The following is a 22,614-nucleotide window of genomic DNA, read 5'->3' on the forward strand; positions in this document are numbered from 1 at the left end:
TAAATGAGGGCTGTGCTCATTTCCAACCACAGCAACTCAAGGCAGGTGCCATGACTGGTTCCCCTCCGTTCTGCAGGTGGGGAAACGGAGGCACCGGTGGGGTGGGGGCTGGGGGGCAGTCAGGCAGCCTGGAGGCAGCAGAGCTGGGATTCGAGCCCAGGCAGTCTGGCCCCGGTCTAGTTCAAGGGCACCAGGCTGTGCTACGTTGCTCAGCACCCAAGGCTTCCCCCATCCTCTCTCGGGGAGCCTAGGACAGCCCTGGAGCCCGGGGGGTGGGGCAGGGAGTGCACAGCTCAAGAGCTCCCTCGCTCCCTGCTTGGCAGCTGTGTGCCATTGGCTAAGACCCTCACCCTCTCTGAGCCTCAGCGGCCTCACCTCGCAGGGTGTCTGGGAAACTGTCATCACAGGTGGAGTCCAGGGGGCGGGGCTGCCTGTTTGCCCCTTCTTCGGGACCTGACTCTTCCTGCAGCTGGGCCCCAGCCCTCTGGGGGGCTCCCCCGCCCCGGCCCTGCAGGGCCCACCCTGGGCTCCCCTCCCTGGGCTCCCTCAGCCCCCCGAGTACCTGGAGGCGGCAGTAGCACAGAACCGCGATGATGCAGAGCAGAATCACTGTCGCCAAGATGCCCCCGGTGATAACCACTGTCCCGGCTGTCATCCGCCCCCTTCTCCATCAACAGCCTGCAACACACGCCACCAGCTTCTCCGCATCTCCTCCCATTGCAAGAGGGAGCGCTTCTCGTTTAGGAAGTCGAGGAAAGTGGGGGGAAAGGAAAACAAAATTCCCGGGGCCCGGATGCTGGAGGCAGGGGCTGGGCCCGCAGATGCGGCAGGAGATCAAGCCCCGCAGGCTCTGCCTCCCCCAGCACTTTTCCACATCTGCAGGAGGAGACGCCAAGGCACAGACCCCTTCCCCCGGGGCCCTGTGAAGGGTTCATGAGCCTGTAAGGGAGGGCCTCAGCCCAGCACACTTTCAGCCTGGGCGACAAGCTCACGCATTTTAAAATGTACCCCAGTGCAGTCAGCCTGAACTTACGGTTTTGAAACCTGCTTTTTCAACTAACAGTATCATCCTGATTTTTCCTTATTAAACCTTCTTCTGCAATGTAATTTTGAACCATAGTCCCTTTTATAGCATAACGGATACCTTTCTTGAACAATGTTAATTGTCAGTAAAATACACATCACATAAAATTCGCCATCTTTTTTTTTTTTTTTTTTTTTGTCTTTTTAGAGCCGCATCTGCAGCATATGGGAATTCCCAGGCTAGGGGTCCATTCGGAGCAATAGCTGCCGGTCTGCACCACGGCCACTACAACACGGGAGCCCAGCTGCATCTGCGACCTCCACCACAGCTCACGGCAACACTGGATCCTTAACCCACTGACCGCGGCCAGGGTTTGAACCTGCATCCTCGTGGATACTAGTCGGGTTTGTTACCGCTGAGCCGAAACAGGAACCCAGAGCATATCAGTTTATTCATAAATGCTTCAGTGCAGAATCTGACCGTGAGGATCTTTTTTCTTAAAAAAAAGAAAACCTCTCATCATTTCCAGAATGTCTTTTTACTGTTGGATGGTTCCAATCAGGATGCAGTTGTGTTTGGCTCCTTTGACGGCAGAAAGGTTCGGTTCCCGTTCAGACTTCGCCCCTCCCTGCCCCACGCTGTTTACAGGAGAAAGTGGGTCATCTATCTCACAGAATTTTCCATGTACCAGCACTGGCTGCTTTTCCTCCAGCTGCATTTCCAGTGTTCCCCGGTCACCGTTTGTCCTCTAAGCTGGCTTCCTGTCACATCACTCTCAGGGCCCCGAGACGGCTGTCTGTCTCATCGTGACGTTGGGATTAACCAGCGGGTTCAGCTGCTGTCACCCCAATCCTCCCACTAAAAAAGCTCCCCATCTGCCTTCCCGCTCAGCCTCGCAGCAGCTCCTGGGAGTTGCTGCCGAGATCTCTTATTGCATCGGGGTTGCGACCAGCGACTTTTCCAAAGCCATCATTCCTCTGCCTGTATGTGCTCTGGTTCTTTTCTCAAGAACTTTCCCTATTACCTCTACCGTAATATGAAGCAGTCTGCAGAGGAAAGGCGTAGCTGCTCAGTGCTTAATCTCTTCGATTTTCAAAATAAGTTGGCACCCAGGAGGTTGGTGGTGGTTCTAGAGTATCTCTGTGATCAAACTGATTTTTTTTGCTTTTTCTTTTTAGGGCTGCACCTGCGGCCTATGGACGTTCCCAGGCTGGGGGTCGAGTTGGAGCTACAGCTGCCGGCCTCCACCACAGCCACAGCCAACGCGGGATCCGAGCCACGGCTGCGACCTAGACCACAGCTCAGGGCAACGCCAGATCCCCGACCCACTGAGCGAGGCCAGGGATCAAACCCACATCCTCGTGGATACTAGTTGGATTCGTTTCCGCTGAGCCATGACAGGAACTCCGTGATCTCACTGATTTTTGTATCGCCAGTGTGTTTCCAGCCACTGCAGTCATTATTCTTTCTGGGTCCGTGGGTTTAGAGCTCCCCCCACCCCCATGCCAAGGTGACGCTGGCGTCATTTTGAGGAGACTCCAGTAGTCCTTCGAGGCATGTTGCTTTTAGGCTGAGATTGCCCAGCTCTTCTTGCTGCAGGGTTCTCTGGGACACCCTGGTTCTCTTGGTGGGACGTGGTTTTAGAGGACTCAGTCTGGGCACGAGGGGTGCTGGCTGCTCCCGGGGTCCCTTGTTCCCAGGCTGTTTCAGTGACCAGAGCTAGGAAACCTTTTTAAACATTTTGTTTTTGTTTTTAAGAAAAAAATGGGGAGTTCCCGTTGTGGCTCAGTGGCGAGCAAACCTGACTAGCATCCTGACGACGCGGGTTTGACTCCTGGCTTTGCTCAGGGGGTTCAGGATCCGGCATTGCCGTGAGCTGTGGTGTAGGTCACAGATGTGGCTCGGATCCCGTGTTGCTGTGGCTGTGGTGGAGGCCGGCAGCTACAGCTCCGATTGGACCCCTAGCCTGGGAACCTCCATATGCCACAGGCTGTGGCTCTAAAAGACAAAAAGACAAAAAAGAAAAAAGACAAAAAAAAATGAAGATGAGTTTGTCCTGATATTTCCACCTAATGTTGGAGATGAGAGGGTTTTTGCTCATGAAAATGTGACGTCTGTACGTCTTTACAATGAAAATTTTACTTTCTAATCACATACACGTCATTACTAATTTGCTTTCCCCATTAGACACGATAATTTAAAAGCAGCATTACCAGCATTTTTACTAACAAGTCTACTGAAGGGCATTCGATATGTGTTATTCTTCTTGTTCTTGTGCCCTTAGGGATGTGTAGTAAAACAACTGTTTCAACTGAGATAATTCTTAGTTTTTTTTTTTTTTTTTGCTTTTTATGGCTGCACCTGCGGCATATGGAGGTTCCCAGGCTAGGGGTTGAATGGGAGCTACAGCTGCTGGCCTCCACCACAGCCACAGCAACGCCAGATCCGAGCCGCATCTTTGACCTGCACCACAGCTCATGGCAACGCCAGATCCTTAACCCACTGAGCGAGGCCAGGGATCGAACCCACAACCTCATGGTTCCTAGTCAGGTTCATTTCCACTGCACCATGACGGGAACGCCTACCTTTGCTTTTTAATTGCAGAAACCATCTGGTTCCAAAGTCTAAAGCACAGAATCAGGTGCGTTCAGAGAGGTTTTGCTCCCCCTCCCGTCTGTGCCCTGCTCTGCCCAGAAGGGCAATTTCACTTAGTTCCGGGTTTATTCTTCCACAGCTTCCTTCTAAACGTCTAAGCCAAGCGGTGAGCCGCGTTTACCCTCTGCAACTTCCCTTTTCACTGAGTATCCCCAGAAATCCCACGTTTCCCTGGATGCCTGATTCTTCCAGGGAACCCCAGAGCTCGCGGCTCCTTTTCACAGCTGCACCACACCCCACTGCACCGAGGGGCTTGCACCAGTTCCCACGTTCTGCAATTACAGGACTGTGCAGTGAGGAGATTTGCGGCGTGCACGTTTCTAAAGATTTTGATAAGCCTCTTGCCAAAGACTTGCTGGAACTGGGCCCGATGTTTCCTCTTCCAGGAATGGGTGAGAATAAGTGAGAGACGGGCTTTGCACGTGGAGACGCGGGGTCTGGGAGGTTGCTGAGGCAGAAGCGAGGGAGCTGAGTCCCGCGTGGCGAGGTTGGAGGCTCAGTGGTTCCCCGGAGGCTTGTCTGCAGGGGCATGTGGCCTGGGAGGGAGCGTCTGGGCAGGGACGCTGGGGACGCCAGTCCACAGATGGAGGAGGACACGGATGTGACCAGGAGGGGCTCGCCCAGGCCGCATGTGCATCAGAGGCAAACTGTGAAGGGAGCTCAGGCCCCGAGCAGAGAGCTAGATGGACGGAAAGGTCCCTCCAGACAGGCCCAAAGCAACGAGACAGCCAGACACAGACTCACAGACGGCTCCAAATTCAGACAGAGGTGCAGACAAGCAGATCCAGACAGCTGGACCAACAGGGCCCGGTCAGGAAGACGCAGCCCAGGCCACACAGACAGAGCCAGAGCTCCCAGGGACCCCAGCATTTCTGGGCACCCTGCCGGGCAGCCCCGGCCTTCCTCAGCCCCTGGGGTGGCTGAGGCCAGCTGGCCCGCCAGCCCTGCCGAGGGTGCAGGCCGACTGGGGCCGGATCCAGGGAGCTGGCTGTGCAGAGGAGGCGGCCAGCGGGGGATTGCTGGGCAGGGGCCAGGCCTGCTGTCCAGATGCATTTCACGCTCTTCGCGGAGGTGAGGCAAAGCAGAGCAGGCAGCTGCTGACGGAGTGCCGGGCCCGACGCCCCCACACCCTTCCCTCCTGGGGCCTCACGGGGACACCCCGGCTTGTCTCAGCCTGGGCCCTGGAGTGGCCAGAAAGCAGGCGGTGGGATGGCCCTCTGGCAGCGCCCCCGGTCTTCACAGCGGCCGTGGGAGGGCAGAGCAGGCACGGGGACCCCAAATTTGCAGGTGATGAGACCAAGGTTCAGAGAAGGCCAGGGTCACTCTGGTCATCCCGCTACAGCGTCAGGGCCACTGGTCCACGTGTGTCATTCCTGCCAACGGGCCCATCGCAGTCAAAAGCCATGTGTGGGCCACTGCCTGTCCCGGGGGGTCCTGGGCCTCCCGGACAGCCCCTCCCATCCTGTCCTGGCCCCCCGACCCCCTCTCTGAGACCCCACGCTAACCACAGAGTGTCTCCCCCACTTCGGGAGACGAGCCACCTGAGGCCAGCAGAGGCCACGTGCACCAGTGGTTTTGGGGTCCGTACCAGGCCAGATCTGCTGTGACCATCCTGTTCCAGGGCGAGATGTGCCCCCACCTCCCCTGCCCCCGGCGGAGTCCCAGGTCTCATTGTCCTCTTTCTGAGGACACGGCAACAGGACGACAGGTTTTGGGGTGCCGCCCTGCCCCCAAGCTATTGGTCAGGTTTGGGGGGTTGCCACCCTGGCCCCAAGCTACTGGTCAGGTTTGGGGGTGACACCCTGCCCCCAAGCTACTGGTCTGGAGGAGCTGGTTTGCACCGGTTTGTGCCCCCTGCTGCTGCCCCTCTGGCCACAGCTTGCTGAGGTCGGGAGGGAGGGCCCCCCAGCTGGGCCAGCGCTCTTCTCTTCTCCCAGGAAGTGCAGGTGGGACGTGGACACTGGCCGGTCCCTGCTCTCCCTTGACCTTGGGTGGAGCCGTGGGAGCACAGGCTGCAGCCAGGGTGGCACGTGTGTAGCGCCAGACGGGCCGGTCCAGGGGGAGGAGAGGAAGGACACAGGGGCCCAGGGAAAGCCAGGCCGCGGTCCAAGTTGACAGCATCTCAACTCCCTCCCTGAGAACCACAGAGTGACTCCTGTGAGCATGTCACCTGCAGCGTGCGTCTGCCGTTTGCACCCCAAAACATCATCGCCGTCTTACTCATCAGTGAAGGACATCACGAAGCCTGGGCAAGGCCAAGGAAGACATGCAGAAATGAAACTCGATGCCCCCCCGCCCCGAAATATCCCACTTAGACCCCCTGAGAGCCAGCCAGGCTCTGTCTCCCGTTAGCTGTGAGAGTGGGCCTTCAAACGCCTCTGTTTTTCTCTGCCTCCGTTTCCTTCTCTGGAAAATGGGAGGAGGCGGAGTTCCCCACCAGACTGCAGGTGTGCTGTGCTTCCATTGCTGTTGTTAATATTTGTTTCCCTCTCTGGGTCTAGATCCTTCGCAGGCCCTCCAAGGATGTGGCTGCAGAGCCCCCTCCCCGCTCTGAGATGCAGATGGCTCCTGGCTCTGCCTGGCTCGGGGTGGCGGGGGGGACCCCAGCGGCAGGCAGCCTGGCGGCGTGATGGGAGGGGTGCAGGCACAGGCCAGGCGCCCAGGGCTGTCAGCAGCCGTGGCTCCAACACCCTTGCCCCATCCAGCTGGAGCGGCTGCACCTCACACCGTGCAGATACATGCACGCCGAGGGGCGGCAACGCCCGCACCGGGCGCTGGTCCCAGGGCCAGGCCCGGCCAGCAGACACACACACCGCTGGCAGCTCTGCTTGCGCCCCAGCCTGACACCAGTCCACGGTTAATTCCGAACAGCCCCTGAGAGTGCCATGTATCTGTCGCTCACCACCGCCCTCCAGCCACCCCTCTGCTCTCACTGTGCCCTTCCCTCTGCCTCTCCAGAGGTTACCCGGCCATCAGTGCCCAGAACAGAGCTTCCCCTCCAAGAAGCCCTCCTGGACGTAGTGAAGCACCCCGCAGAACCCTGAAGTGCCAGCGCTGGGGGTGCGGTGCGTGGGAGAGGCTAAAGCAGTCGGGGGCGGGGGGCGGGGGCATTCAAGACCTCAGGAACAGCAAGAACAGCAGCCAGAGGCCCCTTGCAAGTCCCATCCCTTGCTGCCCTCGCCAACCTGTCACTCTTCAGACCCTCCCGTGCCTGGGGACCCTGCCCAGCTGGACACCACGGTGACAAACTCAAGGGGCCCTTGTCCTGCCTGTGAGGACGGGCAGGTGTGTGTGGGGGGCTCCTGCCATACACTTGCTGGTAACCCTGGGTCATGGCCACTTTCTGGGCCTCAGTTTCCCTCTCTGTGACATGGGTATGCTAGGATTTAGAAAACCAATTCCTGCCAGCTCTGGGCTTGAAGGGTCTAAATTTGTTTCTTTCACCAGCCTTGCCTGTGACGGGTCCAGATAACTGAGATGCATGACAAAGCTTCAGAATCACGAATGTCAAAAAGTGCCGGCTACTGGTCCGAGCAATACATCAGGATGGCGTCCCCACGGGGACAGAGCGGGAAAGGGCTGCAAACACGCTGATGCCCGCTCGCCTGGGAGTTTGGAGGGAAATCGGGCTGACCCACGTCCCCTGGAGAACAATGTCAGGCAGTGGGGCTCAGGGGGCGGCACTGCATGGGAGGAACCACAGGGGGCTTCCTGGAGGAGAGGGCTCTGAGCCGTCCTGGAAGGAGGGCCAACTGACAGGCTGGGCTGGGAGCGGACAGGGAGGGCTGTGGGGAGAAGGACGGCGACAGGGAGGGCTGTGGGGAGAAGAGGCGGGAGGCAGAGAGGTGCCGGCAGGCACAGGGACAGCCTGGGGGAGACTCCCTTCTCCTGCTCCCCGAAGCCTCCGCTGCCCCACTGCCAGCCAAGACAATCTGGCCATGGAAGACTGCGCTGAATTGTTAATCTGCCCCCTGGGACCATAAAAGGGTTTAAAGCTTTATAAACAGCTTTGCTTCCCTGTCCCCACCCCTGACTCTTCCAGAGACAGGCTGTGGGATGGGGCCCCTCTGTGCGCCCCGCCCAGGGTCTGTGGGGGAGGGGCTGGGCAGGCACCAGCCCCTTCTGATAGCCCCACGTCTGCGGGGCAGCTACTGCTTTACTAGTTGCAGTTGTCTTCTGCGGCGTGAGGACCAAGTGTGTGTGTGTGTGTGTGGGGGGTGGTCAGGAAGCACCTGGCAGCAGAGCCAGACGCCGGCCCACCTGCCTTCCCCTCCAGCCCCTCCCCCGGCAGAAGACCCCCACGTGGCTGCCATCTGGACCACGTGTCAGGCTCTTCGTTTCAGTCTCTCCCATTTTTCTCTTTCCTCTTGCTCCATCTCCCCTGCTCCGGCCTTGAAGACTCAGGACTGAGCCTCTGTGGTCTCCTGGGTTCATCTTGTCCCCACTGCCCCGCCCAGGCCGCGTGGGGCGCAGGGTGCACAGCGGTGCTGAATGAAGGCTTCTGTCCGCCGCCTTCACCTGAGATGCCCAGTGCTCCGCTCAGGAGCCAAGGAGAAGCCCAGCCCTGCACCCTCCACACTGGCTGGGCCTCCGGCTCAACCAGTCCAGCCATTTCTAAACCCGCCAGGCGTTGGAAAACATGCAGAGGCCCAGGCCTCAGTGGGTCTGAGCGGGGCCCCTGGAATCGGCTTGCTTCACACGCAGCCCTTTCAACCGAGCGGCGATGGGGAATCAGAGGCTGGGCGCAGCAGGCAGGGCTGGGCCTGCCCTCCCGCCCGGCCGTTCCTCACCCTGGCGTCGGGAGCGGATGGAGCACCAGTGCACTCTGCTTCCACAAACATCTGTCTGGTTACCCGAGCACGGCTGCTACCTGGGAGCCCCAGGGCCCCCGCAGCCTTGAGCGGGAGCGGCAGAGGCCCCGTCTGGGCCTCCTTCACATTTGGTCCTAATTTCACGCTCCGCGGGCTCCCAGATTCCTGCGTTTGGTAATAATAACTAGATAAATTCCAGTGCGGCGGCTGGTCTTATCCAGAGCCTTGTCTGATACTATCCAGAGCCTGGCTGGGGTGGGGGCAGGGGCGGTGGTGGTGCTGGTGTGGGGGCCTGGGGCCGGGAGAGGCAGCCCCCAATAGCACCTGGAGGGACCCCCACACCCCCACCCTGTTCTAAGCTCCATCCTCGGTCCAGGTCAGCCCGGTCCTGAGAGCGCCCAGGCCGACCAGGTGTCAGGGACTGAGTGGGTGGGGCCCATGCCCACTTTGGGCTCCAAGGCCGGTGGCTGCCTGCAGCAGTGGGTTGGTGCTGCCAGGTGGGCTGGGGCTGGGCTGCTGGTGCTCGGGAAACGCTGGCCGGTTTTGCGACCAGGATCCCCTGAGGGACCCCCAGAAAGAGCACAGCGGCTGTGTCTCTGGGGTTCTCAGACTTCCAGAAGCTCTCCCCAGAGCTCTGCTGAGGTAACAGCAGGTAACAGTCAGCCAGGTAACAGCAGGTCCTGCCCGGGGCCCACTGCTTGGCACCTGCTGTCCACCCCAGAGCAGGGTACACAGTAGGGACTCGGTGCCAGCTGTGAAGGAGTGACCTGAGGGGGTCCTTGAGCTCCTGAAGAATGTACTGGAATTTCTTCTGTGGAGCCCAGCAGATCTGGGGGTGCCACGGGGAGTGGCGGGTCCCTCCTTTCTCTGGGCCTCGCTTCAGCAGCGTCAGGGTTAATGACACCAAGAGGATGACAGCGCCCGACGCCTCGATCTCAATGCCCCCCCCCCCCGGGTCCCCCTGGCGTGGACACACCACGCTCCCAGGCCGCGTGGGAAGCAGTGCCCAGAAGCATTGCAAGGTTACCCACTCATGGTTCCTAGGGGTGAATGGGCTGGAGGAGTGAGTCAACCCACCGAACGTGCGGAAAACCGGGTAGGATGGATGTCAGGTCTTGGTGGCCCGGCTCAGCCTGCTCTGGGTGCGGCCGGAGCTGAGAAAGAGAGAGGACCCAGGACCTGGACTGCGGCCAGGAGGCTGGAGGGAGTGGGGCTTTGCCCCACTGGGCTGGCTGGGGGCTCAGCCTCCCTGCTCCCTGGGGAAAGAGGGAGGGTGGCCTTTCTGTCCCCTCCTGTCCCCAGCCTGGCCTCCATCGGGGAGCTGTGCTGCAGCCGCCCGGGTTCTCCCTGGTCCTTGGGGCAGCAGGCAGCACCCGGGAGGCCCCGGGTCACCCCAGGGGAGGCCTGGCCCGGGGAGCCCCTTCTGAGGTGGGCCCTTGGAACCCGCTCCGAAGTGTGTCCCCCCCGGAGCCCCCGCCTCTGCTTACTGCCCATTTGCCCAGAGGAGTGAAACTCGGCTGCTCTGGGGTGTGTGGTCACACAAGGCTGTGTCCCTGGCTCCACAGGGCCGGGTGGGTGGTACGGGAGGCTGTGGCCCCAGAGATGGAGTCTTGCTCAGGGTCACCCCAATATCTGCCTCAGAGTGAGGGCTGGGCACAGGCCAGAGACCCTGAACCGCCTCCCTGGGCCCCACAGTGGTGGTGGGAGGAGGGCGAGGCCCCAGCTGCCAGGCGTGGGGCTCAGCAGCCCCCAGACCTCTGCCGACTGCCTCCCCGTGGTCGGAAAAAGCAGGCTCGGCTGGGGAGCAGCTCCTGGTCCACCCCGGGGCTCCGGCAGGCCCTCTGGCCATGGACGCCGGTGACCCAACACGGCAGGGAAATCCGACCTTCAGCCCACAGGAAGCTCAGGACCTGGGGTTCATGCCCCGCCCTCCTGCCACGCAGGGCCTCCCGAACCGACGGCTGGACAGGTCACCCTGGATGGCTCCCCAGGGCCTCCCCACAGGCATAAGTACACCATCCTGTCCTGAGCGCTCCTCTGGGCCGGGCAGGACACAACCCCCTTCACCAGCACCCTTAACCCCGAGAGTCGGAGCAGGGTCCTCAGGACTCCCTTTCACCGACAGGGCGATGGCCAGAGAGTGGCACGCGGACCACCGACTAGGGGTGGGAGCAGGGGCTGGACTTGGGGCCGCCACCCAGCCAGGGTCTTGTATGCTCCCCCCCCACTTCTGCCCCACCCTGGCTTGCCCATGGGGGGAGGGCAGGGGTGCAGGCGTCTCCTTGTCCTCAGCAGACTGTAAGCCCGGTGAAGGCAAGGACCTGCTTTGCCACGTTTTTATAGTCGTCTGCCACCAGGGGGCAGTGCAGCGCAAGGACACAGGCCTGACTCCAAAGCTCAGGGGCTCTGAACTGAGTTGGGGTCCCTGCAGGAAGCCCTCACCGGATAGGGAAGGCGAGGGACGGGGTTTTGCCCCCGTGGCTCCCCACCTGCCACACGGCCTGCCCCCCTGTGTTTCCTGGCGAAGGGCAGCTGGGATGTACCACTCAGGGCCTTTCTGGGGCTGTGCTGTCTGTGCCCCCCCCAAGCAGCATGTCAGGGAGTGGGGACGGGAGGGCGGGTTTGAGACCCCGAGGAAGCCCCAGCTCAGCTGCAAGCGCTGCTGGCACTTCCTCTCCCTTAAAATAACCATGTGCAAGAAGCCGGGTTTGCAAAACCCTGTTTGCTGCTTGACTTTTTTCTTTTTTCTTTTTAATGTCCTCTTCCAAGACCTGGGCACAGCCCCTGGTACCGGCTCAGATTGTGGCAGGTCCATAGGAGGGAGCTCCGGGCCAGGGTCTGCTGGGGCCATCAGCGCTCCGTTTATGAAGCACCTACTATGTCCCTGCGCGGGGCCAGGGCTCCACCCTCTGCTCCTCCCTTGGCGCTCACACAGGCTCTCCTCGAAGGCGGGGGATCAGGCGTGGAGTGGGAGGGTGTCCAGTGTGGCGGGGCAGGAGGGAGGAAGCATAGTCAGGACCTCAGTTGGCCTCTGCCCATCACTGTGGCTCAGCCTTGAGCTCCACGGAAGCCTAACAACGTTTAGCAAAACCCTTATGACGGAGCCAGACCTAGAGGGACAGGTGGCGGCTCAGAGACTCAGCAGGGACACGCCCGTTCCAGGCGACAGCCTGCAGGCCAGTGCGGCTATGCTCCGGATCCCTCAGCAGCACGGCTGCCCCGAGCAGGGAGAGCAGGCTTTCCAGGCCGGCCAGGCATAACCATGGGTCCAAGATGGGTGGGCCTGCCTGCTGGGGGTCCTTCCTGTGTCCACAGAGCACTGGCCACTGCTCAGGCCCGAGGGAACAGCAGTGACACCCCCCCCCGCCCCGAGATACTAAAGCATCCCAGTGGGTCAGCCACTCCCATCCATTCTGCCACCTGTCCTGGCCACTTGCCTGCCCATCACTCTGACACGTCTATTGTCCTCCTCGTGCTGACCCCAACTTTTGAGAACTCCTCCCCGTGTGAGGGCCATGGTGCCGAAGGGTCAGCAGCGCAGTCCCGGTCTGGGCTGGGGAGACCCCCGGGCCTAACCTCAGGGAGCTGTCCACCTGGGGGTGTGTCGGGGGCAGTAACCACCAAAACCACCATGGCACTGCCACCTTGTCCTGCCTCACTCCTGGCCTGCCTCCCTGCAGGGGCCTGGGCCGGGTTGGCACCCCAGCCATCGGCCAGCTCCCTGGGTGGGGGGCATCAGATTGGAGGTCTCACCTGGGCTGCCCTGGCTCCTCTGGGGGCTCTGGGCGGCTGGGACCCACTGGAAGTTTCTGCTCAGAGATCCAGGTGGGCTGAGAACACACCCACCTCACAACTTCCTGGGGTCTCTGATCTGCTGGACCGCGGCCCTCGCTGGAAGAACTATTGCCCTAAAGGATGCCCGCCCCCTGCCCTCCAGCAGTCCTGACCAGCAGGGGCTCCCATTTGGCTCTGAGGAAGGTCCACACCTCTGGACCTGCCCAGACGCCCACCTCTGCTTCAGGTAGGGTCTGAGCTGCGGATGCGCACGCTGGCCTCAGGCCTGTCCTCGCCCCACGTCCCCTCATGCCCTGGCTTGGGGGGACCCCTGCCCCTGCCTTCTGGTGGCTGCTTCCTTCGGGTCCTTCCTCTGCAGGAAGACGGCTCCCTCTGTCGCTCCACACCTGAGGTTCATCCGGAGCCGCCTCCTCCCCCTCTGGACTGGGAGCCCCACGGGCTCCACCATTGGCCTCACCTTGACACGCAGGCCCTAGTAAACAACAGGCGCTCTCTACATGCTCGTGGACTGAGTCAGCGGCCAAAGCAGAGCCCCTGGGAGCTGAGCGCTGGGGGAGGGGAAGGGGGAGCTTTGGAACCACTTAAAAAAAATTTTTTTTTTCTTTTTAGGGCCGCATTTGTGGCATGTGGAGGTTCCCAGGCTAGGCGTCGAATCAGAGCTGCGGCTGCCGGCCTCACCGCAGTAGCAACGCAGGATCCGAGCCGCGTCTTGCGACCTACACCACGGCTCACGGCAACACCAGATCCTTAACCCACTGAGCGAGGCCAGGGATCGAACCAACGTCCTCATGGATACTAGTTGGGTTCGTTAACTGCTGCGCCACGACAGGAATGCCCCCCAAATGTGTCTTTATTATAGTTGATTTACAATGTTCTGTCAATTTCTGCTGTACAGCACGGTGACCCAGTCACACATTTATATACATTTTTTTTCACATTATCCTCCATCACGTTCCATCATAAGTGATGAGACATAGCTCCCTGTGCTGTACAGCAGGCCTCATGGCTAATCCACTCCAAATGCAATAGTTTGCCTCTACTAACCCCAGTGGAGCCATTGAGGACTTTAGGGGAAGATCGAGCCGTGCGATGGCTCGTGCGAGAAGAGTGAAGGAGGAGGGGGCGGCAGCCCAGGAGCCCGTGATCACATCTGCTTCTGCTCCTTGCCTGCTGCGATCCTGGGCAAACCCCACTGTCCCTGGGGACCTCCGGCTACCGGCCGGGAAAGCGGATGGGCACTGTGTCTGCACCGGTGCTGCTCTGGCGAGAGCACGTCCGTCCCCCCCTTTAAGCCTCACCATCATCCTGTGAGTGGGAATTATTGATCCCATTTTATGGATGCGAAGATGGAGCCTCAAGGAGATAATGGCATGTGCCCAAGGGCACGCAGTCAGTGAGGGGCCGAACTGGGGCCAGGCTGGGGCTCAGGGGCCTTCTTCAGAAACGCCGCTTTCTCTGGCAGTGCCCGGCAATTGGACAACTGCCCAGCCAGGGGCTGTTGGCCAGTCATCATGCTGAGTTCCATTCCAAGACCTGGATGGGGCTGGGGAGACAGAGGTTCAGGGCAGGGGGCACAGCCAGCGCAGGCTTTGGGGAGGGAGTGGGGCTTCAGAGCCTGGAGCAGGAGCAAGGCTGGACGTAGGGGAGGGAATGCCCTACGAGAGCATAGACGCCCCCTCTTTGGCCTCAGGACCTGCCTCTGCCCACCTCTCTCTCCACTTGGCAGCCTCGCCCACAATTGCCCACAATCACCTGCAGCTTCTTTGCTCAGAGCATCCACAGAGACACCTAGAGAGTTGATGAGCTGCGGACTCTATGTTAGAGAGCCACCAAGTCAGAAACCTGGGAGTGGCCCAGCCAGCTGTGCTTTGGCAAGGCCCACCTGTGAGCCCCCGCTGCCCTTCAGCATCGCCCCCCACCCCAGCCCACCCCAGGACAGGTACATGAGACTCTAGGGGGCCCAGGTGGCTCCGCTGAGGCCGCTGAGTTGGGGACACAGACGCCTGTGGAGGCGGTGCTGGCAGGTAGCACAGAGCGGCCCCGTGAGTCCTCACAGGGCTCGGGGCGGGGGGGGGTTGGGACCTGATGCAGATGTCACCCTCTAGCCCTCGCGACTCCTTGGAGCCCCGGGGGATTGTCCCGTGTCTGCAGTTGAGGCTGCAGCAGGATGCACCTTGCGGGAGCCCAGCAGGGAGCAGGGGGCAGGGGGCAGGGTTCCCATTTCAGGCTCGCCCCGCTCAGCAGTCCAGGCAGGGTGCTGCAGCCAAGCTCCAGGAAACTGGCCACCTCATTCATGCCCTATGCCACCCCCCGGCTCAGGCCATCCTCAACCACCTCATCTGGGCAGCTGTGGTTTGTTATATACGTGCTCTTGCGAGACCTTCACTGCAGCCCCCGAGGGATTCCTGCCACCGAGAGGTTTGGCTCCGATGCCTCCTCCTCCAGGCAGCCTGGGCTCGTGCCTGTGGGTGCGGCTCTCCTTCCCAGCCCTGGCCTGCCTTGGAGTCAGAGAGCCTTGGGTGTGAATCCAGGCTCTCCTCCTAGGGCCAGGGGGGCCCCGGCCATGGGCATTCTCATCTTTAGAACGCGATGCTAACGTCACTCCCCAGCCCCCTTCCCCTTTTCCAAGAGCGCCTGTGGAGCATGGGCAGTGTGCCAGCACTGTGCCCTGTGGCAGACACCGTGATGAACAGGAGCAGGGTCCCTGCCTCCTCGTGGCCTTCGGGGAGGACTGAGGGCATCCTGGATGCACACCCTGCTGGGAGCCTGGCCTGGACATACCAGTGGCCTTGACAGAGCCCTTGTGGCTTCCTCTTCTTCGTATTTTGATTTTTCTCTCTATTTTCGTCTTTGGTCTTTTTAGGGCCTTACCCACGGCATATGGAGGTTCCCAGGCTAGGGGTCGAATCGGAGCTGTAGCCGCCAGCCTACACCACAGCCACAGCAACGCCAGATCTGAGCCGCATCTGTGACTTACACCACAGCTCACAGCAATGCCAGATCCCTAACCCACTGAGCGAGGCCAGGGATCGAACCTGCAACCTCATGGTTCCTAGTCGGATTCGTTTCCACTGCGCCAAAATGGGAAGTCCTTTTTTTTTTTTTTTTTTTTTAAACAAAACAAGACGACTTCATGGAGGCTGTGCTGAGGTCTGTCTTCCTTGCACGTCATCAGCCAGTCTGGGCCACGGCTCTCCCTGCAGACAGCCCAGCAGTGCTTTCCACATCCTCTGGAACACGGTGCTGAGCTCAACTCTCCTAGGCCGGGTCTCAAACATCTGGGGTTCCGGGCCCTCGGCTCTGACCGAGTGTCCAAAATAAGCCCCTTCCCCGCCATGGTTGCCCTTTTCCTGGCTGGGCTCATCCTTCCGGGCTTCCTCCTTTCACAGACTACACAGCTGTTTATTGTCTCTCCCCGCCCCCACCGCCAAACATTTGAGTCCCCGAGGACAGGGGCTCCATCTGTTTTGCTCCTTGCTGTATCCTGGCAGCCCACAGTAGGCACCCACAGTAGGCACCTAGTAACGCTCAGATGAGGGATGAGAGAATAAGTGAGCCCAGTGGGCAGGCCTGGGAGGGGGTGATAAGGACAGTAATCGGACCAGTTCTGCTTTTCGAAAACACCTCTGTGGCTGCGGGGTGGATGGGTAGGCATGGCGAGGGCAGCGGCCATCCAGAGGCTGTTGAGGGCCGTGAGAGGAGAGGGTGGGGCCAGAGAGAAAGGTAGGGGAGGGGGCGACGGAAGGGAGCATGAGCAGGACTGTGAAGGCAGGATGGGGAGGGGGACAAGGATGAGTCCTGGCCGCTGTGTGACCGGAGCCCCTGAGTTAGCGATACTCCTGCCTGTGAGGGGCAGGGCAGTGGAGTACCACCTGTGCCTCCAGGCTCTGGGTCGCCCTGCATAGGTCGCTTAGCTCCTCGGTGTCTCGGTGTGCTCACTGACAAAATGGGGCTGGGATGCCTCTCCTAACTGGGACCACGAACCCACATCAGGAGGAGCAGCATAAGCTAACCAGAGTCCCGGCCAAGATGGAGGAGCAGGGTCCAGAGTTACCCTACAGCCTAAAACGATTAAGAATTTAGGATGAAATCTATGAAACTGACATCAGATGAGGAAGGACCGTCCTCAAGAGATGGGCAAGGAATGAGGAGAGTCCAGGACTGTCCCAGCTCTGTGCCTGGTGAGAGTCTCCAGTCTGTGGGGCAGGGGAATCCAGGTGAGCCCTGCTGCTCCCCTTGAGTCGAGGAGGATCCAAGGATGCTACGTGGCCAGGGGTTGCAGGGCAGGGTCCTGGAGAGGGGAGCTGCACAGAAAGACCTATGAATCTCCGCAGAGGGTCCCCTTGAGTCATTGGCTGAGTACTGATCAGCACACGCCTGTGAGTGAAACTCCCTGAGGTCAGAGAAAGAACAGTTTGAAAGAATTCTAGGAAATTATACTCAAAGCCCACACAGTCTGTGAATGGTTCCTGTTCCTATCAGCAAGGAAAATGCCATAATTCCTGGAGCACTAGGTACAGCACTTAGAAGGGTTTTGGCTAAATGTGCCTGGTCTTGCCTCCTAAAACATAACAGGTAGGGCTCAAAAGAAACTTTACAAGTAGCAACCACATCCAAGAATAAAGCTCACTCGTACGTAGAGAGGTCTAGCACCCAACAAGGTAAGACTCACAATGGCATCCAGTAAAAAAAAATTACTTGGCATGCAAAGACGCAAACAAACGCAATCCACTACGAAGAGAAAAATCCATTGAAACTAACCCAGAAAAGGCACGGATGATAGAATTAGGAGACAAGGACATTAAAATAGTTATAACTGTCACCCACATGTTCCAAACACTAGAGAGAAAATGGGACACATTAAATACAAACATAGAAGAGGTTAAAAACAACAAAACCAAACTTCCAGAGATAAAAGCAGGTATAAGATGAAAAATGCACCAGAGGGGGGGTCACGTAAAATGAGAGATTGCAGATGCAAAGACAGGTGAACCGAAAGACAGCCACAGAAACGACCCAGAGTGAACACACAGAAATCCAAGACTAAACAGAAAAGCGAACAGTGCTTTGGGGAGAGGCGAGAAACCTTACGTGACCCGATACATGTGGAACTGGAGCCCACAAAGGCAGGGGGATGCAGGAAAATTATGAGACGACGTCCTGGGTGAAACATTTCCCGAGTGGGTGAAAACGTATGGGCTTACAGAGCCAAACGCTCAAGGAAGCACAAACACAACGTATGAAGAAAACAACACCCAGGAACATTACAATCAAATTCCTTAAAACCAGGGGTAAGGAGAGAATCTTAGAGGAAAAAAAGCACATGCCCTGGAGAGGAACAAAGAATGACAGCTGACTTGCACGGGTGGCAATGAAAGCCAGGAGACAGTGGGCAGCGTTTTTAAAATCCTGAAAGCACATCAACCTAGAATGTTCTTCCCGCAAAAAACGAAAACAAAAACAAACAAAAACAAACAAACAAAAACAACCCCCCCAAACCAAAAACCTCTCTGTAATTAAGGTGAAATAAAAACAGTATTAGGGCCTGTCCCTTCTTCCCAGCTATGAATTCCTGGAGGGTGGGGTCCACAGCTCAGCTCCTTGCTAGGGTACCCATGATGGAGAATTCTTATTTTCTCATTGGGTTTGGGTTCCCATGGTCCTACCTGAGCAGTTGGGGGAAGTTCTCCTCTCGTGGGGGACTAGGTGGAATCTGGCTTGTCTTGAGGGAGGCCCAGGTAGAGGAGGCTGTGGACCCTAAGGGGCCCTCCCCACCGGGGACCCCAATGTCTTGGACCCAGGCCCTGCCAAGTGAACACAGGAGGAGGGGGGAGAGGCACGTTCCATGCAAAACCCCTGTGCTTGGTATTCACCACTCAACCCCCCAGGAGGGTGAAAGGACAAAAGAACGTATAATGTTTTTTAAAAACAACAAACCGCAAAAAAAATAAATGTTCGCTGTTCACAGGGTTACAGCGGTTTCCATGGAGACAGCTGTAAGCTGGGTGCACGGAGGTGAGAAGGTGGGACTCCTTTTAACCCAGCAGATGAGGGCACCCGCACAATTTCCGCCCAAGAACTGGGCGCCTGGCTGCTGGACTGGAGGAAGGGAGGCAGGGAGCAGCAGAGCGTCGCTGCCCGCCCCCTGGCCCCCCAACACTGATTTCAGGCCTGATTAGAATGACCCTTTGTGGTTCTCTACCGTGTAGGCCGAGTCTCCAGGCATAGCATCTTCCGGGCACTTGCAGCTCTGTGCGTGAGGAGGACGGCCACTGTGGACCAGGACCCGGGATCACCCAGGAAACAGCTGGCCTCGAAACGAACACCCAGGCTGCTGGTTAACTTGAAAACTCCCAGCACACCCCACCCAGCACAGGCTGGGTGGCCCTGAAATTCCCACCCTGGCTGGAGGCAGCCCAGGGCAGGTGGAGGGGCCAGGGCCGGCCCCTGCCCCGGAGCTGTGTGTGTGTGTGTGTGTGTGTGTGTGTGTGTACCTGTCTGTGTATACGCATGTGTCTATGTGTGTTCTTGTGTGTCTGTGTGTCTATCTGCGTATGCATATGTGTATATATGTATGTGGGGTCATGTGTGTGTGTAAAGGCGTGTGTGTGTCTGTGTGTGGTGCTAATGGTGACTAGAGAGCAGGTGATCGGGGGCAAAGGTGAATCAAGCTGCCTGTTTGTTTCAAAGACACTGGCTGGACCGTGGTGGGGGGGGGGGCTCTGCTAGCATCACCCTGTCTGGACATGCCTTTAAATTCAGATGCCCCCAGAGGACCTGGCACCTGCCAGGGAGCCGTCCTCTCTCCCCCAGGACCCCTGCCTTTGTCTGAGATCAGTGTGGCTCCTTCAAAGCAGACCCAGCTTCTGCCCTGTGGGAGGGTCCATAGTGGGGGGTGAGGCCAGATGAAGGCGGGGGAGGGGGGTGAGAGGGGGCATGCAGAGAGAGAACCCATGGAGCTGGAGGGGGCGGCGAGGTCAGTGGAAGAGGGTGGAACCAGGGACTCGCAGAATCTAAGCATCCATGTCCTCAAGTCGGGAAAATCAGAGCATCCGAGTGACAGATGCTTAGAATCCGAACCCCCCGCCCCCCGCAAAACCTTTTCTCTTAGATTCAGAAGAGACTTTGTTACCTGACCCAGTCACCTGCTCAGTGAACAGCAAGGGACCTGCTTTCTTCCTGACATCACAATTCACCCGAGAGTGCCAACCGCAGCGCTCAGAAGACCTGGTCTCCCTCGGGAACTCGGGAGGGCGGAACCTTCTCTGCCTCTTGGCCACACGTCAAGCTTTTCCCTCCTCCCTCAGGTCCTCTCCAAGAACGAGCCAGGAGGAACCCGCACACTGCCATCCTGGGGACAGGGGTCCCCAAGGGCAGCGGCGGCCCCCTGGTCCATTGCTCACCCCGCATCCACTCACCACCTCTTCATTCATTGGACAGTTAGTGGGGCTCGACCCCCTGCTGGACCTGCAGGCACCGGGGCTGCAAACCTGCATCCAGCCCTCCTCCCACACCTCCAGCCCCTCGGCCAGGCGGACTCGGCCACTCCCTCGTAAACCTCTGGGGGCCACGCAGCTGCCCTGGGCAGCCTTTGGGGGTCCAGGCTTCAGCAAAGACCCTGCCCGAAGCCATCTGTTTACATCAATTTTCCTTCAGAAAAAAAATCGGGCTCAGCCATTTTTAGGTGAATGTGGGCGTGTTGTCGAAAGGGCCCGTCTTGCAGATTAAACGATTTTTTTTTCTAAACCCTTAGCCGTTGTCAGTGAAGAAAGGCAGCATTAACCCCCGAGGCCTGGCCAAGAGCCGAGGCCCCCCCAGGGGAGGTCGCCTGCCCTGGGACCACCGACCGTCCTGTCTGATGAGGAGATTCCTGCAGCCGCGAGGGGGACCAGGCCCTGCGGACGCCCGGACCCCCGCTCGGGCTGCGCTCCTGCCATGCTGGCTGGCTCCCCGTCTCTGGCGAACTCCGAGCCGCTCTTTCCCTGAACAGGTTTGGAAGGGAGACCCGAACGGGAAAACCGATGCCTCCTGCAGCTTGAACTAGGGGGTGTCTCCGTCCAGGAAGAGGTCGGGCAGGGACCACCCAGCCTCCCCGGCGGAAGAGATGGGCCTCACGGGCCTCAGAACAACACGCAAGCATCCGGCCACCCGGCAAAAATCTACAAGCGCCTGGACCCGCATGCGGCCCTGAGCCAGGTCTGGGCTCAGGGATGAGCCAGACCCACAGATGCCCCATCCTCGACTGGCTCCCAGGCCATGGGCAGAGGGAAGCCAGCGGGGGTGGCGGGGGTGGGGGGGATGACAAGCCACAGAGCTGAGTGCTAATGAGGCAGAGAGCCTGTCCTGGGCCTGACCTCCCCGAGACGTGGTGCGAGCGCAGGGGTGCTTTCTCGAAGGGCGGATGTGGAAGCAGCTGGGACCTATACCCGCCAGGAAGGGTCTTTCAAGCTGGGAGGCAAGGAGACAGGGGGCCCTCCTGCCGGGGGGGTGGCAGTGAAGGGTCTCGAGTGTTCCAGAATGGGGAGTAAGCACGGCAGGGGAGAGAGAAGCAAACCATAGGATGAGGGTGGGGGCTCACGGGGTCTGTTCCCCGCAGGGTCCCCTGGACCCTACCAGGGCTCTGGGATGTAGCCACAAGGCAGATGGCTTTTAAGCGGGGACCCTGAGTCCAGCACGAGTGCCAGCCCACAGCCCCTCCCCGCCATGCCCAGAGACCCTAGCATCTAGCACCAGGCTGCCTTTGTCATGGGTGTGCGGGCTCTTCCAAGGGGCACGAAGCATTCTCACCACCACCCTGTGAGGGGAGCGCACCCATCCTTGTTTGTACGGAAACTAGGGCACGGAGAGGTTTAATCCTGAGCCTGAGGTCGCGGTGCCGGGGGTGGGGCTGAGCTGCCTGTCCTCACCCTTTCGCCTGCTCAGGACCTTCTGCTGCATCTGCAGCCCCGCCAGCCCCCAGTCCACCTCCCCGACGCCCTCCTCCTCTCCCCACGCCTCCGCGCCACCCACCCCCCCCTCCGGCCCGGGTCTCCGATGTGGATAATCCCCAGAAGAAAAGGGCAGACGACAAAAACCAAGCCACAGCCCAGGGGTGATAAACACCATTGCCAAAGCGATTATTCAAGACACCGTGTCTTAAAACAAAATATTTTTTGGAACTGGAAATCTGGTGATTAGAGGAAACTCTCGTGTGGGAAGTTCCGCGAAGGTAAGATTGAAGCTGACTGTATTTTTAATTCTGTAAATGGGTTCGCACAGAGCCCGGAGCCTTTTGCATAATGAGTGTTTTAACCAAACAAACCCTCAACACAGGTAAATACCAGAAGCTCACACGTTGACAAAAGAGATGGCGGCTGCTTTTCTGGCGCAACGTGGAGACGTTTTTCAGTGTCTTCCTTCGAATCAGAATTGGATGCTCCCGTGCCGGGATCAGCCCTCTCAAAGCCCCTGCAGGTTCTCCAACATTTTGAGGGGAGACCCTGGCTGGAAAGGACTCAGGACTCTAAACGTGGGTCCTCCCCTAAGCCAGCGGCTCTGCTGGGCTCTGGGGCAGTGGCCGGTGGGGAGGGAGGACCCCCGTGGCGAAACGGTGTCTGGGTCAGAAAAAATGAGCATTTTCATTTGGTCTTGGAAAGCCCTGGAATGTACAGAGGGAGGGGGCCTTCTGTCGAAGCCAAGGGGAAGATGAGGTGTGCTGAGCGCCTTTCCAAGGTCCGGGAGAGGCCCTCAGCAGTGTTACGGATGAACTGGTGAGCTCCCCAAGCTTCCCGTCCCACCGCAGGGGTCAAACGCAGCCCCCACCCCCGCAGCCCCCACGGCCGCCCCTCACATGCTTGGCAAGGTCGTCCCGCTGATACTAGGCGATGCTTCAATAGCAACAACAAGCCGATCTGGCTCAGCAGGGCCAAGAGGCAGGGGCGAGGCTTTGCAGGGGGTCTCTCACTGCTCGGCAGCAAAATCCTCCCAGCGCAGGGGGCGGGGGTGGGGGCGGGGGGGAGCCTTTTTAAGCCTGGCAAAGAGACCAGAGGCCACACTGGGGACACCGACTTCCATCACAGCGCAGGTCTGACCACTCAAAGCCAACATGAGCACTGGGAAGTGGTCCAGCAGGCTCTCTTCCACCCTGGGCGGGGGCGTGGCAGGGGGAGTCTGGCATCTTCCCTGGGCTGCTGATACCAGCCAACGTCAGCAGACGGTGCCCCTGCATCCCCATGGTGGCAGAAATGCCCCAGCTCTCCCCCACCCCTGCCCCCTGCTCCTTCCTCATCCTTTAGGGCTTCGCTTCCACCTCCAGGAAGCCGCCCCTGACTGCTCCGGCCCATGGGGTAC

The 22,614-nt window shown here is 59.3% G+C and overlaps 1 protein-coding gene across 1 annotated transcript in view; it reads right to left on the minus strand.

Moving 5' to 3' along the window:
• Positions 1-22,614, minus strand: part of FAM163B (family with sequence similarity 163 member B) — a 29,835-nt gene that overhangs the window by 1,967 nt on the left and 5,254 nt on the right. The window contains exon 2 of the mRNA XM_047768844.1: positions 563-678. Within this exon, the coding sequence (XP_047624800.1) occupies positions 563-655 (93 nt within the window). The 5' untranslated portion in view covers positions 656-678. The remainder of the gene's footprint in view (positions 1-562; positions 679-22,614) is intronic.

Source organism: Phacochoerus africanus, chromosome 2 (assembly GCF_016906955.1).
Source record: "Phacochoerus africanus isolate WHEZ1 chromosome 2, ROS_Pafr_v1, whole genome shotgun sequence".
Lineage (NCBI taxonomy): Eukaryota > Metazoa > Chordata > Mammalia > Artiodactyla > Suidae > Phacochoerus > Phacochoerus africanus.